A 20,967-nucleotide genomic window follows, 5' to 3' on the forward strand; every position below is an offset into this window, starting at 1 on the left:
CGGGTCTCCTTCCTGAGCGGTATGACGGCTGCCTGGTCCCATGGTGTTTATGCTTGCTTACTATTGTTTGTACAGATGAACGTGGTACCTTCAGGTGTTTGGAAATTGCTCCCCAAGGATGAACCAGATTTGTGGAGGTCTACAATTGTTTTTCTGAGGTCTTGGCTGATTTCTTTTGATTTTCCCATGATGTCAAGCAAATAGGCACTGATTTTGAAGGTAGGCCTTGAAATACATCCACAGGTACACCTCCAATTGACTCAAATGATGTCAGTTAGTCTATCAGAAGCTTCTAAAGCCATGACACCATTTTCTGGAATTTTCCAAGCTGTTGAAAGGCACAGTCAACTTAGTGTATGTGAACTTCTGACCCACTGGGATTGTGATACAATTAATTATAAGTGAAATAATCTGTCTGTAAACAATTGTTGGAAAAATTACTTGTCATGCTAGATGTCCTAACCGACTTGCCAAAACTATAGTTTGTTCACAAGACATTTGTGGAGTGGTTGAAAAAGGAGTTTTAATGACTCCAACCTAAGTGTATGTAAACTTCCGACTTCACCTGTAAGTTTAAATGTGCCTTTAAGAGTTCTAATCTAATGGAGTTAAAAAAAAAATAATTAAATCTCCCCTGCTTAGGGAGCCTTTGTCATTGAACCTGCAGAGCAAGAAGCTGGCCTTGGACATCCAGGGAACAACAACAACCTCCATTTCTAAGAAAGGCTGCTACTGGTGAGGCCTGCTCTCTGACTTAGTCAGTAAGTGCTCCTCAGCAAACCCTGTCCTTGTTGGACATGGGCAATGATGGTGCCATAGTGACTCAAAATATATCCTGACAGAGCTCCCCATCTATTGGAGCCTGTCTCTGCAACTGACACACAAGGGCAATTAATGCACCTTCATTTATATACACATTGCCTCCTGTAAAATGTTATTGTTTGTTTTAGCATGGCTTATGTGGCCCACTCTGGGATGGCTGCAGATGAATTAGCAGAGAATATTGATTCAGCTGTCAGCACCATCGTGACAAAACTACGGGTTAGGTGAGTTTACTGCCAGGATGTCTTCCTGATCTCCCTAATCAATTGTACCCCGTCAACACAGATATTTAAACTTTTATTATACGTTAAATGGTCAGGTATACTCAATTTTATTAATGCTAAAGAAATGTGTGGGCCCAGTCTGAAAATCACCTTTGATATCTCTGTTGTCTGGGGTGAGATTACAGGGCCTATAGTACTGTGGTACGTTAAGCTTATTGCCTGCTCTGTATAGCAGTGTGATTAAACCCATGTGCCTACAATCCTGACAAAGAAAGGCCTTTAACAAGTGGCCGCAATCTGAGTGATACGATACACAGGGTAGAAATGGCCGTAACATTGAAAATGTTTTCTTCACAGAAATAGTTTTGACCTGAATGTATGAGTCTTTGTGTTCTTCGTGTATAAAGTGTTGTCTCTTTTGCAGAAAGGACCGTTGATAAAGGTCATCCACTTGAAAAGCCAATCAGTGGCTCTGACCATCTACACCTCTAACCTGAGTAACATGACCATTATAGATGAAACACAGAAACAGACCCGCGCAGCCATGGATGCCAAGGTAGGACTGCTACACACAAATGCTTGTAAATTGCTTTGGAAGATTATATTATTTGATCAATGACCTATTTTTGTCAAATTAAAGGACTCGTCTTTGCACTGGTTCGGAACCTGTTTTACACTATTAATTTTGGTTTAAATCCAGTGCTATATGAAACCCATTCCAGTGAGGCAGGGGAGCAGTCTCCATTTAGTGCTGTCTCCCTGTTCACTCTCTGGGAACATCAACATAGCTCTTAGTGCCACATATGGACTATTGAGGTCAATTGCAGACCTCTCTATTATTTACATGCATATGTACATACATGCAGTACCAGTAAAAGTTGACACACCTACTCAAGGTTAAATAAACCTAAAGGGTTTATTTTTTACTATTTTCTAGATTGTAGAACAATAGTGAAGACATCAAAACTATGAAATAACACACATGGAATCATGTCGTAACCAAATGTTAATTAACTTCTTGACGCTACTCATCCCTGTCGCGGGATCATTTTAGTCAGCAGCCGCTGAATAGCATAGCGCCACAGTCAAATAATATTGCTAGAAAATATTCATATTCATGAAATCACAAGTGAAATATATTGAAACACAGCTTAGCCTTTTGTTAATCACCCTGTCATCTCAGATTTTGAAATTATGCTTTACAGCCAAAGCAAGACAAGCATTTGTGTAAGTTTATCGATAGCATAGCATTATGCCTAGCTAGCAGCAGGCAACCTGGTCACAAAAAACAGAAAAGCAATCTAATTAAATCGTTTACCTTTGATGAGCTTTGGATGTTTTCACTCACGAGACTCCTAGTTAGATAGCAAATGTTCCTTTTTTCCGAAAATATTATTTTTGTAGCCGAAATAACTCCGTTAGTTCTTCACGTTTGGCTGGGAATTCGACCGGAAATTGCGGTCACGACAACGCCGAAAAATATTCCAAATTAGCTCCATAATATCGACAGAAACATGGTAAAATGTTGTTTATAATCAACCCTCAAGGTGTTTTTCAAATATCTATTTGATAATATATCAACCGGGACAGCTGTATTTTCCCTAAGACCGGGAGGAAAAATAGCTACCTCTGTCTATTACGCAATAATTACTCTGAGAGCCCTCAGCCGGACACTTACGCAATGTAGTCGTTTACGCTCATTCTTCAACATAAAGGCGTGAAACTACGTCAAAATGCTGTAGACACCTTGGGGAATACGTAGAAAAAGGAATCTGGTTGATAGCCCATTCACTGCTCAATAGGGACTCATCAGAACGCAGAGCTTTCAAAACATGAGTCACTTCCTGATTGGATTTTTCTCAGGCTTTCACCTGCAATATCAGTTCTGTTATACTCACAAACAATATTTTTACAGTTTTGGAAACTTGAGTGTTTTCTATCCTAAGCTGTGAATTATATGCATATTCTAGCATCTTGTCCTGACAAAATAGCCCGTTTACTTTGGGAACGTTATTTTTCCAAAAATGAAAATAGTGCCCCCTAGTTTCAACAGGTTTTAAACAAATGAAAATATTTTATATTTGAGATTCTTCCAAGTAGCCACCCTTTGCCTTGACAGCTTTGCACATTCTTGACATTCTCTCAACCAGCTTCATGAGGTAGTCACCTGGAATGCATTTCAATTAACAGCTGTGCCTTCTTAAAGCTTAAGTTGTGGAATTTCTTTCCTTAATGCATTTGAGCCGATCAGTTGTGTTGTGACACGGTAGGGGTGGTATACAGAAGGTAGCCCTATTTGGTAAAAGACCCAAGTCCATATTATGGCAAGACCAGCTCAAATAAGCAAAGAGAAACGACAGTCCATCAATACTTTAAAACATGAAGGTCAGTCAATATGGAACATTTCATGAACTTTGAAAGTATCTTCAAGTGCAGTCGCTGTGATGAAACTGGCTCTCATGAGGACTGGAACGGAAGACCCAAGACCCATCTGCTGCATAGGATAAGTTCATGAGAGTTAACTGCACCTCAGATTGCTGCCCAAATAAATACTTCAGAGTTCATGTAACAGATACATCTCAACATCAACTGTTCAAATTGCTGCAAAGAAACCACTACTAAAGGGCACCAATAAGAAGAGACTTTCTTGGGCCAAGAAACACGAGCAATGGAAATCCTTTGGTCAGTCCAAATAGGAGATTTTTAGTTCCAACCACCGTGTCTTTGTGATGCAGAGTAGGTGAATGGATCTCCGCGTGTCGTTCCCCTCGGGAGGCATGGACGAGGAGGCGTGAGGTGCTTTGCTGTTTGCTGTTTTGAATCCAAAATAGGATACCTATGTGATACATATACGTACTACTACAATAAGCCTGACTAACCGGTGTCTGTATATAGCCTTGCTACTCTTATTTTCAAATGTCTTCTTACTGTTTTATTTCTTTACTTACACACACACACACACCTTCTCACTATTGGTTAGTCTGTAAGTAAGCATTTCACTGTAAGGTCTACCTACATCTGTTGTATTCGGCGCACGTGACAAACTTTAATTTGATTTATTCAGGGATGAAGTGGAGATGGAGCTGGGCCTGGCTTAAGCTGGATGCCACTATAGAAATGAATGGAACACCACACTTTTTCAATAAAACGTGGTATGCCAGATGTACTCTGCCTGAAAGAGATCAATTATGCCAGCAAAGGGTATCTTGCTCTGCTGGCACATTGTAGAACAGATGTCCACAGGCAGAAAGTATTCAATGTAATGTGTAGCCCAAAGATATAGATTTTTGTGTTGAATTTGACCGTAACGTGTGTAAGGGGGGGTTATTTTTTACACGAGACACAACTCATCCAGGCATATCCCTTTGTCTTTCTTTAGGTGATCCTTTACAAGACACTGAGGACTGAGTACAAGCCCTTTGAAGCCAAACGACGGCTGCTGGGGAACTTTGACATGTTTCTTTCAGACGACCGCATTCGCCGCCTGCTGTCCTCGCACATCGGCAAGCACTTCTACGAGAGAAAGAAGTAAGCTTGTAAATATTGTTGGTTGATCACCTTGCCTATTTTAGTCAAATGAAATCTATTTAAAGACTCATTTTTGCACTGGTTCGGAACCTGGTTCACTCTCAGTATGAATTTTGGTTTAACTCCATTGCTATATGAAACTCATTCCAGTGAGGCAGGGGAGTGGTATCCTTTTTGTGCTGTCTCCCTGTTCACTCTCTGGGAACATCAACATAGCCCCTAGTGCTGTTCCCTGGTTTTGAAATACATGTCCTCTTATACAGTCGGAAGTTTACATACACCATAGCCAAATACATTTAAACTCAGTTTTTCACAATTCCTGACATTTAATCCTAGTAAAAATTCCCTGTCTTAGGTCACCACTTTATTTGAAGAATGTGAAATGTCAGAATGATAGTGGTTTATTTCTTTCATCACAGTCCCAGTGGTTCAGAAGTTTACATACACTCAATTAGTATTTGGTAGCATTGCCTTTCAATTGTTTAACTTGGGTCAAATGTTTCGGGTAGCCTTCCACAAGCTTCCCACAATAAGTTGGGTGAATTTTGGCCCATTCCTCCTGACAGAGCTGCTGTAACTGAGTCAGGTTTGTAGGCCTCCTTGCTCACACATACTTTTTCTATAGGATTGAGGTCAGGGCTTTCTGATGTCCACTCCAATACCTTGACTTTGAGTCCTTCGGCCATTTGGCCACAACTTTGGAAGTATGCTTGGGGTCATTGTCCATTTGGAAGACTCATTTGCGACCAAGCTTTAACTTCCTGACTGATGTCTTGAGATGTTGCTTCAATATATCCACATCATTTTCCTCCCTCATGGTGCCATCTATTTTGTGAACAGTTCTATTTTTGTTTGATCAGACCAGAGGACATCTCTCCAAAAAGTACGATCTTTGTCCCATGTGCAGTTGCAAACCGTAGTCTGGCTTTTTTATGGTGGTTTTGGAGCAGTGGCTTCTTCCTTGCTGAGCGGCCTTTCCTGTTGTCGATATAGAATTAGTTTTACTGTGGATATAGATACTTTTGTACCTGTTTCCTCCAGCATCTTCAAAAGATCCTTTGCTGCTGTTCTGGGATTGATTTGCACCAAAGTACGTTCATCTATTGGAGACAGAACGGGTCTCCTTCCTGAGCGGTATGACGGCTGCCTGGTCCCATGGTGTTTATGCTTGCTTACTATTGTTTGTACAGATGAACGTGGTACCTTCAGGTGTTTGGAAATTGCTCCCCAAGGATGAACCAGATTTGTGGAGGTCTACAATTGTTTTTCTGAGGTCTTGGCTGATTTCTTTTGATTTTCCCATGATGTCAAGCAAATAGGCACTGATTTTGAAGGTAGGCCTTGAAATACATCCACAGGTACACCTCCAATTGACTCAAATGATGTCAGTTAGTCTATCAGAAGCTTCTAAAGCCATGACACCATTTTCTGGAATTTTCCAAGCTGTTGAAAGGCACAGTCAACTTAGTGTATGTGAACTTCTGACCCACTGGGATTGTGATACAATTAATTATAAGTGAAATAATCTGTCTGTAAACAATTGTTGGAAAAATTACTTGTCATGCTAGATGTCCTAACCGACTTGCCAAAACTATAGTTTGTTCACAAGACATTTGTGGAGTGGTTGAAAAAGGAGTTTTAATGACTCCAACCTAAGTGTATGTAAACTTCCGACTTCACCTGTAAGTTTAAATGTGCCTTTAAGAGTTCTAATCTAATGGAGTTAAAAAAAAAATAATTAAATCTCCCCTGCTTAGGGAGCCTTTGTCATTGAACCTGCAGAGCAAGAAGCTGGCCTTGGACATCCAGGGAACAACAACAACCTCCATTTCTAAGAAAGGCTGCTACTGGTGAGGCCTGCTCTCTGACTTAGTCAGTAAGTGCTCCTCAGCAAACCCTGTCCTTGTTGGACATGGGCAATGATGGTGCCATAGTGACTCAAAATATATCCTGACAGAGCTCCCCATCTATTGGAGCCTGTCTCTGCAACTGACACACAAGGGCAATTAATGCACCTTCATTTATATACACATTGCCTCCTGTAAAATGTTATTGTTTGTTTTAGCATGGCTTATGTGGCCCACTCTGGGATGGCTGCAGATGAATTAGCAGAGAATATTGATTCAGCTGTCAGCACCATCGTGACAAAACTACGGGTTAGGTGAGTTTACTGCCAGGATGTCTTCCTGATCTCCCTAATCAATTGTACCCCGTCAACACAGATATTTAAACTTTTATTATACGTTAAATGGTCAGGTATACTCAATTTTATTAATGCTAAAGAAATGTGTGGGCCCAGTCTGAAAATCACCTTTGATATCTCTGTTGTCTGGGGTGAGATTACAGGGCCTATAGTACTGTGGTACGTTAAGCTTATTGCCTGCTCTGTATAGCAGTGTGATTAAACCCATGTGCCTACAATCCTGACAAAGAAAGGCCTTTAACAAGTGGCCGCAATCTGAGTGATACGATACACAGGGTAGAAATGGCCGTAACATTGAAAATGTTTTCTTCACAGAAATAGTTTTGACCTGAATGTATGAGTCTTTGTGTTCTTCGTGTATAAAGTGTTGTCTCTTTTGCAGAAAGGACCGTTGATAAAGGTCATCCACTTGAAAAGCCAATCAGTGGCTCTGACCATCTACACCTCTAACCTGAGTAACATGACCATTATAGATGAAACACAGAAACAGACCCGCGCAGCCATGGATGCCAAGGTAGGACTGCTACACACAAATGCTTGTAAATTGCTTTGGAAGATTATATTATTTGATCAATGACCTATTTTTGTCAAATTAAAGGACTCGTCTTTGCACTGGTTCGGAACCTGTTTTACACTATTAATTTTGGTTTAAATCCAGTGCTATATGAAACCCATTCCAGTGAGGCAGGGGAGCAGTCTCCATTTAGTGCTGTCTCCCTGTTCACTCTCTGGGAACATCAACATAGCTCTTAGTGCCACATATGGACTATTGAGGTCAATTGCAGACCTCTCTATTATTTACATGCATATGTACATACATGCAGTACCAGTAAAAGTTGACACACCTACTCAAGGTTAAATAAACCTAAAGGGTTTATTTTTTACTATTTTCTAGATTGTAGAACAATAGTGAAGACATCAAAACTATGAAATAACACACATGGAATCATGTCGTAACCAAATGTTAATTAACTTCTTGACGCTACTCATCCCTGTCGCGGGATCATTTTAGTCAGCAGCCGCTGAATAGCATAGCGCCACAGTCAAATAATATTGCTAGAAAATATTCATATTCATGAAATCACAAGTGAAATATATTGAAACACAGCTTAGCCTTTTGTTAATCACCCTGTCATCTCAGATTTTGAAATTATGCTTTACAGCCAAAGCAAGACAAGCATTTGTGTAAGTTTATCGATAGCATAGCATTATGCCTAGCTAGCAGCAGGCAACCTGGTCACAAAAAACAGAAAAGCAATCTAATTAAATCGTTTACCTTTGATGAGCTTTGGATGTTTTCACTCACGAGACTCCTAGTTAGATAGCAAATGTTCCTTTTTTCCGAAAATATTATTTTTGTAGCCGAAATAACTCCGTTAGTTCTTCACGTTTGGCTGGGAATTCGACCGGAAATTGCGGTCACGACAACGCCGAAAAATATTCCAAATTAGCTCCATAATATCGACAGAAACATGGTAAAATGTTGTTTATAATCAACCCTCAAGGTGTTTTTCAAATATCTATTTGATAATATATCAACCGGGACAGCTGTATTTTCCCTAAGACCGGGAGGAAAAATAGCTACCTCTGTCTATTACGCAATAATTACTCTGAGAGCCCTCAGCCGGACACTTACGCAATGTAGTCGTTTACGCTCATTCTTCAACATAAAGGCGTGAAACTACGTCAAAATGCTGTAGACACCTTGGGGAATACGTAGAAAAAGGAATCTGGTTGATAGCCCATTCACTGCTCAATAGGGACTCATCAGAACGCAGAGCTTTCAAAACATGAGTCACTTCCTGATTGGATTTTTCTCAGGCTTTCACCTGCAATATCAGTTCTGTTATACTCACAAACAATATTTTTACAGTTTTGGAAACTTGAGTGTTTTCTATCCTAAGCTGTGAATTATATGCATATTCTAGCATCTTGTCCTGACAAAATAGCCCGTTTACTTTGGGAACGTTATTTTTCCAAAAATGAAAATAGTGCCCCCTAGTTTCAACAGGTTTTAAACAAATGAAAATATTTTATATTTGAGATTCTTCCAAGTAGCCACCCTTTGCCTTGACAGCTTTGCACATTCTTGACATTCTCTCAACCAGCTTCATGAGGTAGTCACCTGGAATGCATTTCAATTAACAGCTGTGCCTTCTTAAAGCTTAAGTTGTGGAATTTCTTTCCTTAATGCATTTGAGCCGATCAGTTGTGTTGTGACACGGTAGGGGTGGTATACAGAAGGTAGCCCTATTTGGTAAAAGACCCAAGTCCATATTATGGCAAGACCAGCTCAAATAAGCAAAGAGAAACGACAGTCCATCAATACTTTAAAACATGAAGGTCAGTCAATATGGAACATTTCATGAACTTTGAAAGTATCTTCAAGTGCAGTCGCTGTGATGAAACTGGCTCTCATGAGGACTGGAACGGAAGACCCAAGACCCATCTGCTGCATAGGATAAGTTCATGAGAGTTAACTGCACCTCAGATTGCTGCCCAAATAAATACTTCAGAGTTCATGTAACAGATACATCTCAACATCAACTGTTCAAATTGCTGCAAAGAAACCACTACTAAAGGGCACCAATAAGAAGAGACTTTCTTGGGCCAAGAAACACGAGCAATGGAAATCCTTTGGTCAGTCCAAATAGGAGATTTTTAGTTCCAACCACCGTGTCTTTGTGATGCAGAGTAGGTGAATGGATCTCCGCGTGTCGTTCCCCTCGGGAGGCATGGACGAGGAGGCGTGAGGTGCTTTGCTGTTTGCTGTTTTGAATCCAAAATAGGATACCTATGTGATACATATACGTACTACCACAATAAGCCTGACTAACCGGTGTCTGTATATAGCCTTGCTACTCTTATTTTCAAATGTCTTCTTACTGTTTTATTTCTTTACTTACACACACACACACACACACCTTCTCACTATTGGTTAGTCTGTAAGTAAGCATTTCACTGTAAGGTCTACCTACATCTGTTGTATTCGGCGCACGTGACAAACTTTAATTTGATTTATTCAGGGATGAAGTGGAGATGGAGCTGGGCCTGGCTTAAGCTGGATGCCACTATAGAAATGAATGGAACACCACACTTTTTCAATAAAACGTGGTATGCCAGATGTACTCTGCCTGAAAGAGATCAATTATGCCAGCAAAGGGTATCTTGCTCTGCTGGCACATTGTAGAACAGATGTCCACAGGCAGAAAGTATTCAATGTAATGTGTAGCCCAAAGATATAGATTTTTGTGTTGAATTTGACCGTAACGTGTGTAAGGGGGGGTTATTTTTTACACGAGACACAACTCATCCAGGCATATCCCTTTGTCTTTCTTTAGGTGATCCTTTACAAGACACTGAGGACTGAGTACAAGCCCTTTGAAGCCAAACGACGGCTGCTGGGGAACTTTGACATGTTTCTTTCAGACGACCGCATTCGCCGCCTGCTGTCCTCGCACATCGGCAAGCACTTCTACGAGAGAAAGAAGTAAGCTTGTAAATATTGTTGGTTGATCACCTTGCCTATTTTAGTCAAATGAAATCTATTTAAAGACTCATTTTTGCACTGGTTCGGAACCTGGTTCACTCTCAGTATGAATTTTGGTTTAACTCCATTGCTATATGAAACTCATTCCAGTGAGGCAGGGGAGTGGTATCCTTTTTGTGCTGTCTCCCTGTTCACTCTCTGGGAACATCAACATAGCCCCTAGTGCTGTTCCCTGGTTTTGAAATACATGTCCTCTTATACAGTCGGAAGTTTACATACACCATAGCCAAATACATTTAAACTCAGTTTTTCACAATTCCTGACATTTAATCCTAGTAAAAATTCCCTGTCTTAGGTCACCACTTTATTTGAAGAATGTGAAATGTCAGAATGATAGTGGTTTATTTCTTTCATCACAGTCCCAGTGGTTCAGAAGTTTACATACACTCAATTAGTATTTGGTAGCATTGCCTTTCAATTGTTTAACTTGGGTCAAATGTTTCGGGTAGCCTTCCACAAGCTTCCCACAATAAGTTGGGTGAATTTTGGCCCATTCCTCCTGACAGAGCTGCTGTAACTGAGTCAGGTTTGTAGGCCTCCTTGCTCACACATACTTTTTCTATAGGATTGAGGTCAGGGCTTTCTGATGTCCACTCCAATACCTTGACTTTGAGTCCTTCGGCCATTTGGCCACAACTTTGGAAGTATGCTTGGGGTCATTGTCCATTTGGAAGACTCATTTGCGACCAAGCTTTAACTTCCTGACTGATGTCTTGAGATGTTGCTTCAATATATCCACATCATTTTCCTCCCTCATGGTGCCATCTATTTTGTGAACAGTTCTATTTTTGTTTGATCAGACCAGAGGACATCTCTCCAAAAAGTACGATCTTTGTCCCATGTGCAGTTGCAAACCGTAGTCTGGCTTTTTTATGGTGGTTTTGGAGCAGTGGCTTCTTCCTTGCTGAGCGGCCTTTCCTGTTGTCGATATAGAATTAGTTTTACTGTGGATATAGATACTTTTGTACCTGTTTCCTCCAGCATCTTCAAAAGATCCTTTGCTGCTGTTCTGGGATTGATTTGCACCAAAGTACGTTCATCTATTGGAGACAGAACGGGTCTCCTTCCTGAGCGGTATGACGGCTGCCTGGTCCCATGGTGTTTATGCTTGCTTACTATTGTTTGTACAGATGAACGTGGTACCTTCAGGTGTTTGGAAATTGCTCCCCAAGGATGAACCAGATTTGTGGAGGTCTACAATTGTTTTTCTGAGGTCTTGGCTGATTTCTTTTGATTTTCCCATGATGTCAAGCAAATAGGCACTGATTTTGAAGGTAGGCCTTGAAATACATCCACAGGTACACCTCCAATTGACTCAAATGATGTCAGTTAGTCTATCAGAAGCTTCTAAAGCCATGACACCATTTTCTGGAATTTTCCAAGCTGTTGAAAGGCACAGTCAACTTAGTGTATGTGAACTTCTGACCCACTGGGATTGTGATACAATTAATTATAAGTGAAATAATCTGTCTGTAAACAATTGTTGGAAAAATTACTTGTCATGCTAGATGTCCTAACCGACTTGCCAAAACTATAGTTTGTTCACAAGACATTTGTGGAGTGGTTGAAAAAGGAGTTTTAATGACTCCAACCTAAGTGTATGTAAACTTCCGACTTCACCTGTAAGTTTAAATGTGCCTTTAAGAGTTCTAATCTAATGGAGTTAAAAAAAAAATAATTAAATCTCCCCTGCTTAGGGAGCCTTTGTCATTGAACCTGCAGAGCAAGAAGCTGGCCTTGGACATCCAGGGAACAACAACAACCTCCATTTCTAAGAAAGGCTGCTACTGGTGAGGCCTGCTCTCTGACTTAGTCAGTAAGTGCTCCTCAGCAAACCCTGTCCTTGTTGGACATGGGCAATGATGGTGCCATAGTGACTCAAAATATATCCTGACAGAGCTCCCCATCTATTGGAGCCTGTCTCTGCAACTGACACACAAGGGCAATTAATGCACCTTCATTTATATACACATTGCCTCCTGTAAAATGTTATTGTTTGTTTTAGCATGGCTTATGTGGCCCACTCTGGGATGGCTGCAGATGAATTAGCAGAGAATATTGATTCAGCTGTCAGCACCATCGTGACAAAACTACGGGTTAGGTGAGTTTACTGCCAGGATGTCTTCCTGATCTCCCTAATCAATTGTACCCCGTCAACACAGATATTTAAACTTTTATTATACGTTAAATGGTCAGGTATACTCAATTTTATTAATGCTAAAGAAATGTGTGGGCCCAGTCTGAAAATCACCTTTGATATCTCTGTTGTCTGGGGTGAGATTACAGGGCCTATAGTACTGTGGTACGTTAAGCTTATTGCCTGCTCTGTATAGCAGTGTGATTAAACCCATGTGCCTACAATCCTGACAAAGAAAGGCCTTTAACAAGTGGCCGCAATCTGAGTGATACGATACACAGGGTAGAAATGGCCGTAACATTGAAAATGTTTTCTTCACAGAAATAGTTTTGACCTGAATGTATGAGTCTTTGTGTTCTTCGTGTATAAAGTGTTGTCTCTTTTGCAGAAAGGACCGTTGATAAAGGTCATCCACTTGAAAAGCCAATCAGTGGCTCTGACCATCTACACCTCTAACCTGAGTAACATGACCATTATAGATGAAACACAGAAACAGACCCGCGCAGCCATGGATGCCAAGGTAGGACTGCTACACACAAATGCTTGTAAATTGCTTTGGAAGATTATATTATTTGATCAATGACCTATTTTTGTCAAATTAAAGGACTCGTCTTTGCACTGGTTCGGAACCTGTTTTACACTATTAATTTTGGTTTAAATCCAGTGCTATATGAAACCCATTCCAGTGAGGCAGGGGAGCAGTCTCCATTTAGTGCTGTCTCCCTGTTCACTCTCTGGGAACATCAACATAGCTCTTAGTGCCACATATGGACTATTGAGGTCAATTGCAGACCTCTCTATTATTTACATGCATATGTACATACATGCAGTACCAGTAAAAGTTGACACACCTACTCAAGGTTAAATAAACCTAAAGGGTTTATTTTTTACTATTTTCTAGATTGTAGAACAATAGTGAAGACATCAAAACTATGAAATAACACACATGGAATCATGTCGTAACCAAATGTTAATTAACTTCTTGACGCTACTCATCCCTGTCGCGGGATCATTTTAGTCAGCAGCCGCTGAATAGCATAGCGCCACAGTCAAATAATATTGCTAGAAAATATTCATATTCATGAAATCACAAGTGAAATATATTGAAACACAGCTTAGCCTTTTGTTAATCACCCTGTCATCTCAGATTTTGAAATTATGCTTTACAGCCAAAGCAAGACAAGCATTTGTGTAAGTTTATCGATAGCATAGCATTATGCCTAGCTAGCAGCAGGCAACCTGGTCACAAAAAACAGAAAAGCAATCTAATTAAATCGTTTACCTTTGATGAGCTTTGGATGTTTTCACTCACGAGACTCCTAGTTAGATAGCAAATGTTCCTTTTTTCCGAAAATATTATTTTTGTAGCCGAAATAACTCCGTTAGTTCTTCACGTTTGGCTGGGAATTCGACCGGAAATTGCGGTCACGACAACGCCGAAAAATATTCCAAATTAGCTCCATAATATCGACAGAAACATGGTAAAATGTTGTTTATAATCAACCCTCAAGGTGTTTTTCAAATATCTATTTGATAATATATCAACCGGGACAGCTGTATTTTCCCTAAGACCGGGAGGAAAAATAGCTACCTCTGTCTATTACGCAATAATTACTCTGAGAGCCCTCAGCCGGACACTTACGCAATGTAGTCGTTTACGCTCATTCTTCAACATAAAGGCGTGAAACTACGTCAAAATGCTGTAGACACCTTGGGGAATACGTAGAAAAAGGAATCTGGTTGATAGCCCATTCACTGCTCAATAGGGACTCATCAGAACGCAGAGCTTTCAAAACATGAGTCACTTCCTGATTGGATTTTTCTCAGGCTTTCACCTGCAATATCAGTTCTGTTATACTCACAAACAATATTTTTACAGTTTTGGAAACTTGAGTGTTTTCTATCCTAAGCTGTGAATTATATGCATATTCTAGCATCTTGTCCTGACAAAATAGCCCGTTTACTTTGGGAACGTTATTTTTCCAAAAATGAAAATAGTGCCCCCTAGTTTCAACAGGTTTTAAACAAATGAAAATATTTTATATTTGAGATTCTTCCAAGTAGCCACCCTTTGCCTTGACAGCTTTGCACATTCTTGACATTCTCTCAACCAGCTTCATGAGGTAGTCACCTGGAATGCATTTCAATTAACAGCTGTGCCTTCTTAAAGCTTAAGTTGTGGAATTTCTTTCCTTAATGCATTTGAGCCGATCAGTTGTGTTGTGACACGGTAGGGGTGGTATACAGAAGGTAGCCCTATTTGGTAAAAGACCCAAGTCCATATTATGGCAAGACCAGCTCAAATAAGCAAAGAGAAACGACAGTCCATCAATACTTTAAAACATGAAGGTCAGTCAATATGGAACATTTCATGAACTTTGAAAGTATCTTCAAGTGCAGTCGCTGTGATGAAACTGGCTCTCATGAGGACTGGAACGGAAGACCCAAGACCCATCTGCTGCATAGGATAAGTTCATGAGAGTTAACTGCACCTCAGATTGCTGCCCAAATAAATACTTCAGAGTTCATGTAACAGATACATCTCAACATCAACTGTTCAAATTGCTGCAAAGAAACCACTACTAAAGGGCACCAATAAGAAGAGACTTTCTTGGGCCAAGAAACACGAGCAATGGAAATCCTTTGGTCAGTCCAAATAGGAGATTTTTAGTTCCAACCACCGTGTCTTTGTGATGCAGAGTAGGTGAATGGATCTCCGCGTGTCGTTCCCCTCGGGAGGCATGGACGAGGAGGCGTGAGGTGCTTTGCTGTTTGCTGTTTTGAATCCAAAATAGGATACCTATGTGATACATATACGTACTACTACAATAAGCCTGACTAACCGGTGTCTGTATATAGCCTTGCTACTCTTATTTTCAAATGTCTTCTTACTGTTTTATTTCTTTACTTACACACACACACACACACACACCTTCTCACTATTGGTTAGTCTGTAAGTAAGCATTTCACTGTAAGGTCTACCTACATCTGTTGTATTCGGCGCACGTGACAAACTTTAATTTGATTTATTCAGGGATGAAGTGGAGATGGAGCTGGGCCTGGCTTAAGCTGGATGCCACTATAGAAATGAATGGAACACCACACTTTTTCAATAAAACGTGGTATGCCAGATGTACTCTGCCTGAAAGAGATCAATTATGCCAGCAAAGGGTATCTTGCTCTGCTGGCACATTGTAGAACAGATGTCCACAGGCAGAAAGTATTCAATGTAATGTGTAGCCCAAAGATATAGATTTTTGTGTTGAATTTGACCGTAACGTGTGTAAGGGGGGGTTATTTTTTACACGAGACACAACTCATCCAGGCATATCCCTTTGTCTTTCTTTAGGTGATCCTTTACAAGACACTGAGGACTGAGTACAAGCCCTTTGAAGCCAAACGACGGCTGCTGGGGAACTTTGACATGTTTCTTTCAGACGACCGCATTCGCCGCCTGCTGTCCTCGCACATCGGCAAGCACTTCTACGAGAGAAAGAAGTAAGCTTGTAAATATTGTTGGTTGATCACCTTGCCTATTTTAGTCAAATGAAATCTATTTAAAGACTCATTTTTGCACTGGTTCGGAACCTGGTTCACTCTCAGTATGAATTTTGGTTTAACTCCATTGCTATATGAAACTCATTCCAGTGAGGCAGGGGAGTGGTATCCTTTTTGTGCTGTCTCCCTGTTCACTCTCTGGGAACATCAACATAGCCCCTAGTGCTGTTCCCTGGTTTTGAAATACATGTCCTCTTATACAGTCGGAAGTTTACATACACCATAGCCAAATACATTTAAACTCAGTTTTTCACAATTCCTGACATTTAATCCTAGTAAAAATTCCCTGTCTTAGGTCACCACTTTATTTGAAGAATGTGAAATGTCAGAATGATAGTGGTTTATTTCTTTCATCACAGTCCCAGTGGTTCAGAAGTTTACATACACTCAATTAGTATTTGGTAGCATTGCCTTTCAATTGTTTAACTTGGGTCAAATGTTTCGGGTAGCCTTCCACAAGCTTCCCACAATAAGTTGGGTGAATTTTGGCCCATTCCTCCTGACAGAGCTGCTGTAACTGAGTCAGGTTTGTAGGCCTCCTTGCTCACACATACTTTTTCTATAGGATTGAGGTCAGGGCTTTCTGATGTCCACTCCAATACCTTGACTTTGAGTCCTTCGGCCATTTGGCCACAACTTTGGAAGTATGCTTGGGGTCATTGTCCATTTGGAAGACTCATTTGCGACCAAGCTTTAACTTCCTGACTGATGTCTTGAGATGTTGCTTCAATATATCCACATCATTTTCCTCCCTCATGGTGCCATCTATTTTGTGAACAGTTCTATTTTTGTTTGATCAGACCAGAGGACATCTCTCCAAAAAGTACGATCTTTGTCCCATGTGCAGTTGCAAACCGTAGTCTGGCTTTTTTATGGTGGTTTTGGAGCAGTGGCTTCTTCCTTGCTGAGCGGCCTTTCCTGTTGTCGATATAGAATTAGTTTTACTGTGGATATAGATACTTTTGTACCTGTTTCCTCCAGCATCTTCAAAAGATCCTTTGCTGCTGTTCTGGGATTGATTTGCACCAAAGTACGTTCATCTATTGGAGACAGAACGGGTCTCCTTCCTGAGCGGTATGACGGCTGCCTGGTCCCATGGTGTTTATGCTTGCTTACTATTGTTTGTACAGATGAACGTGGTACCTTCAGGTGTTTGGAAATTGCTCCCCAAGGATGAACCAGATTTGTGGAGGTCTACAATTGTTTTTCTGAGGTCTTGGCTGATTTCTTTTGATTTTCCCATGATGTCAAGCAAATAGGCACTGATTTTGAAGGTAGGCCTTGAAATACATCCACAGGTACACCTCCAATTGACTCAAATGATGTCAGTTAGTCTATCAGAAGCTTCTAAAGCCATGACACCATTTTCTGGAATTTTCCAAGCTGTTGAAAGGCACAGTCAACTTAGTGTATGTGAACTTCTGACCCACTGGGATTGTGATACAATTAATTATAAGTGAAATAATCTGTCTGTAAACAATTGTTGGAAAAATTACTTGTCATGCTAGATGTCCTAACCGACTTGCCAAAACTATAGTTTGTTCACAAGACATTTGTGGAGTGGTTGAAAAAGGAGTTTTAATGACTCCAACCTAAGTGTATGTAAACTTCCGACTTCACCTGTAAGTTTAAATGTGCCTTTAAGAGTTCTAATCTAATGGAGTTAAAAAAAAAATAATGTAATCTCCCCTGCTTAGGGAGCCTTTGTCATTGAACCTGCAGAGCAAGAAGCTGGCCTTGGACATCCAGGGAACAACAACAACCTCCATTTCTAAGAAAGGCTGCTACTGGTGAGGCCTGCTCTCTGACTTAGTCAGTAAGTGCTCCTCAGCAAACCCTGTCCTTGTTGGACATGGGCAATGATGGTGCCATAGTGACTCAAAATATATCCTGACAGAGCTCCCCATCTATTGGAGCCTGTCTCTGCAACTGACACACAAGGGCAATTAATGCACCTTCATTTATATACACATTGCCTCCTGTAAAATGTTATTGTTTGTTTTAGCATGGCTTATGTGGCCCACTCTGGGATGGCTGCAGATGAATTAGCAGAGAATATTGATTCAGCTGTCAGCACCATCGTGACAAAACTACGGGTTAGGTGAGTTTACTGCCAGGATGTCTTCCTGATCTCCCTAATCAATTGTACCCCGTCAACACAGATATTTAAACTTTTATTATACGTTAAATGGTCAGGTATACTCAATTTTATTAATGCTAAAGAAATGTGTGGGCCCAGTCTGAAAATCACCTTTGATATCTCTGTTGTCTGGGGTGAGATTACAGGGCCTATAGTACTGTGGTACGTTAAGCTTATTGCCTGCTCTGTATAGCAGTGTGATTAAACCCATGTGCCTACAATCCTGACAAAGAAAGGCCTTTAACAAGTGGCCGCAATCTGAGTGATACGATACACAGGGTAGAAATGGCCGTAACATTGAAAATGTTTTCTTCACAGAAATAGTTTTGACCTGAATGTATGAGTCTTTGTGTTCTTCGTGTATAAAGTGTTGTCTCTTTTGCAGAAAGGACCGTTGATAAAGGTCATCCACTTGAAAAGCCAATCAGTGGCTCTGACCATCTACACCTCTAACCTGAGTAACATGACCATTATAGATGAAACACAGAAACAGACCCGCGCAGCCATGGATGCCAAGGTAGGACTGCTACACACAAATGCTTGTAAATTGCTTTGGAAGATTATATTATTTGATCAATGACCTATTTTTGTCAAATTAAAGGACTCGTCTTTGCACTGGTTCGGAACCTGTTTTACACTATTAATTTTGGTTTAAATCCAGTGCTATATGAAACCCATTCCAGTGAGGCAGGGGAGCAGTCTCCATTTAGTGCTGTCTCCCTGTTCACTCTCTGGGAACATCAACATAGCTCTTAGTGCCACATATGGACTATTGAGGTCAATTGCAGACCTCTCTATTATTTACATGCATATGTACATACATGCAGTACCAGTAAAAGTTGACACACCTACTCAAGGTTAAATAAACCTAAAGGGTTTATTTTTTACTATTTTCTAGATTGTAGAACAATAGTGAAGACATCAAAACTATGAAATAACACACATGGAATCATGTCGTAACCAAATGTTAATTAACTTCTTGACGCTACTCATCCCTGTCGCGGGATCATTTTAGTCAGCAGCCGCTGAATAGCATAGCGCCACAGTCAAATAATATTGCTAGAAAATATTCATATTCATGAAATCACAAGTGAAATATATTGAAACACAGCTTAGCCTTTTGTTAATCACCCTGTCATCTCAGATTTTGAAATTATGCTTTACAGCCAAAGCAAGACAAGCATTTGTGTAAGTTTATCGATAGCATAGCATTATGCCTAGCTAGCAGCAGGCAACCTGGTCACAAAAAACAGAAAAGCAATCTAATTAAATCGTTTACCTTTGATGAGCTTTGGATGTTTTCACTCACGAGACTCCTAGTTAGATAGCAAATGTTCCTTTTTTCCGAAAATATTATTTTTGTAGCCGAAATAACTCCGTTAGTTCTTCACGTTTGGCTGGGAATTCGACCGGAAATTGCGGTCACGACAACGCCGAAAAATATTCCAAATTAGCTCCATAATATCGACAGAAACATGGTAAAATGTTGTTTATAATCAACCCTCAAGGTGTTTTTCAAATATCTATTTGATAATATATCAACCGGGACAGCTGTATTTTCCCTAAGACCGGGAGGAAAAATAGCTACCTCTGTCTATTACGCAATAATTACTCTGAGAGCCCTCAGCCGGACACTTACGCAATGTAGTCGTTTACGCTCATTCTTCAACATAAAGGCGTGAAACTACGTCAAAATGCTGTAGACACCTTGGGGAATACGTAGAAAAAGGAATCTGGTTGATAGCCCATTCACTGCTCAATAGGGACTCATCAGAACGCAGAGCTTTCAAAACATGAGTCACTTCCTGATTGGATTTTTCTCAGGCTTTCACCTGCAATATCAGTTCTGTTATACTCACAAACAATATTTTTACAGTTTTGGAAACTTGAGTGTTTTCTATCCTAAGCTGTGAATTATATGCATATTCTAGCATCTTGTCCTGACAAAATAGCCCGTTTACTTTGGGAACGTTATTTTTCCAAAAATGAAAATAGTGCCCCCTAGTTTCAACAGGTTTTAAACAAATGAAAATATTTTATATTTGAGATTCTTCCAAGTAGCCACCCTTTGCCTTGACAGCTTTGCACATTCTTGACATTCTCTCAACCAGCTTCATGAGGTAGTCACCTGGAATGCATTTCAATTAACAGCTGTGCCTTCTTAAAGCTTAAGTTGTGGAATTTCTTTCCTTAATGCATTTGAGCCGATCAGTTGTGTTGTGACACGGTAGGGGTGGTATACAGAAGGTAGCCCTATTTGGTAAAAGACCCAAGTCCATATTATGGCAAGACCAGCTCAAATAAGCAAAGAGAAACGACAGTCCATCAATACTTTAAAACATGAAGGTCAGTCAATATGGAACATTTCATGAACTTTGAAAGTATCTTCAAGTGCAGTCGCTGTGATGAAACTGGCTCTCATGAGGACTGGAACGGAAGACCCAAGACCCATCTGCTGCATAGGATAAGTTCATGAGAGTTAACTGCACCTCAGATTGCTGCCCAAATAAATACTTCAGAGTTCATGTAACAGATACATCTCAACATCAACTGTTCAAATTGCTGCAAAGAAACCACTACTAAAGGGCACCAATAAGAAGAGACTTTCTTGGGCCAAGAAACACGAGCAATGGAAATCCTTTGGTCAGTCCAAATAGGAGATTTTTAGTTCCAACCACCGTGTCTTTGTGATGCAGAGTAGGTGAATGGATCTCCGCGTGTCGTTCCCCTCGGGAGGCATAGACGAGGAGGCGTGAGGTGCTTTGCTGTTTGCTGTTTTGAATCCAAAATAGGATACCTATGTGA

At 40.4% G+C, this 20,967-nt stretch overlaps 1 protein-coding gene, 1 long non-coding RNA gene and 4 other non-coding genes across 6 annotated transcripts; all 6 read left to right on the forward strand.

Moving 5' to 3' along the window:
- Positions 1-823: 823 nt before the first annotated feature.
- LOC139400924 (ribosomal L1 domain-containing protein 1-like) lies at positions 824-7,172 on the forward strand. The gene is made up of 6 exons (XM_071145461.1): positions 824-1,046; positions 1,471-1,602; positions 4,426-4,574; positions 6,332-6,424; positions 6,640-6,735; positions 7,160-7,172. The coding sequence occupies exons 2-6, from the start codon at positions 1,549-1,551 to the stop codon at positions 7,170-7,172; spliced, it is 405 nt and encodes a 134-aa protein (XP_071001562.1). The 5' UTR covers positions 824-1,046; positions 1,471-1,548.
- On the forward strand, positions 1,181-1,308 carry LOC139400926 (small nucleolar RNA ACA64). Its single transcript, XR_011632819.1, has one exon. It is a non-coding gene; the product is annotated as a small nucleolar RNA ACA64 (small nucleolar RNA).
- LOC139400927 (small nucleolar RNA ACA64) lies at positions 6,870-6,997 on the forward strand. The gene has a single exon (XR_011632820.1). It is a non-coding gene; the product is annotated as a small nucleolar RNA ACA64 (small nucleolar RNA).
- A 5,390-nt stretch (positions 7,173-12,562) lies between the features above and the next one.
- LOC139400929 (small nucleolar RNA ACA64) lies at positions 12,563-12,690 on the forward strand. Its single transcript, XR_011632821.1, has one exon. It is a non-coding gene; the product is annotated as a small nucleolar RNA ACA64 (small nucleolar RNA).
- Positions 12,691-17,764: 5,074 nt separating this feature from the next.
- Positions 17,765-20,854, forward strand: LOC139400925 (uncharacterized). The gene is made up of 3 exons (XR_011632818.1): positions 17,765-17,812; positions 18,028-18,123; positions 18,548-20,854. It is a non-coding gene; the product is annotated as an uncharacterized lncRNA (long non-coding RNA).
- On the forward strand, positions 18,258-18,385 carry LOC139400930 (small nucleolar RNA ACA64). Its single transcript, XR_011632822.1, has one exon. It is a non-coding gene; the product is annotated as a small nucleolar RNA ACA64 (small nucleolar RNA).
- Positions 20,855-20,967: the final 113 nt, after the last annotated feature.

Source organism: Oncorhynchus clarkii, unplaced genomic scaffold, assembly GCF_045791955.1.
Source record: "Oncorhynchus clarkii lewisi isolate Uvic-CL-2024 unplaced genomic scaffold, UVic_Ocla_1.0 unplaced_contig_10906_pilon_pilon, whole genome shotgun sequence".
NCBI lineage: Eukaryota > Metazoa > Chordata > Actinopteri > Salmoniformes > Salmonidae > Oncorhynchus > Oncorhynchus clarkii.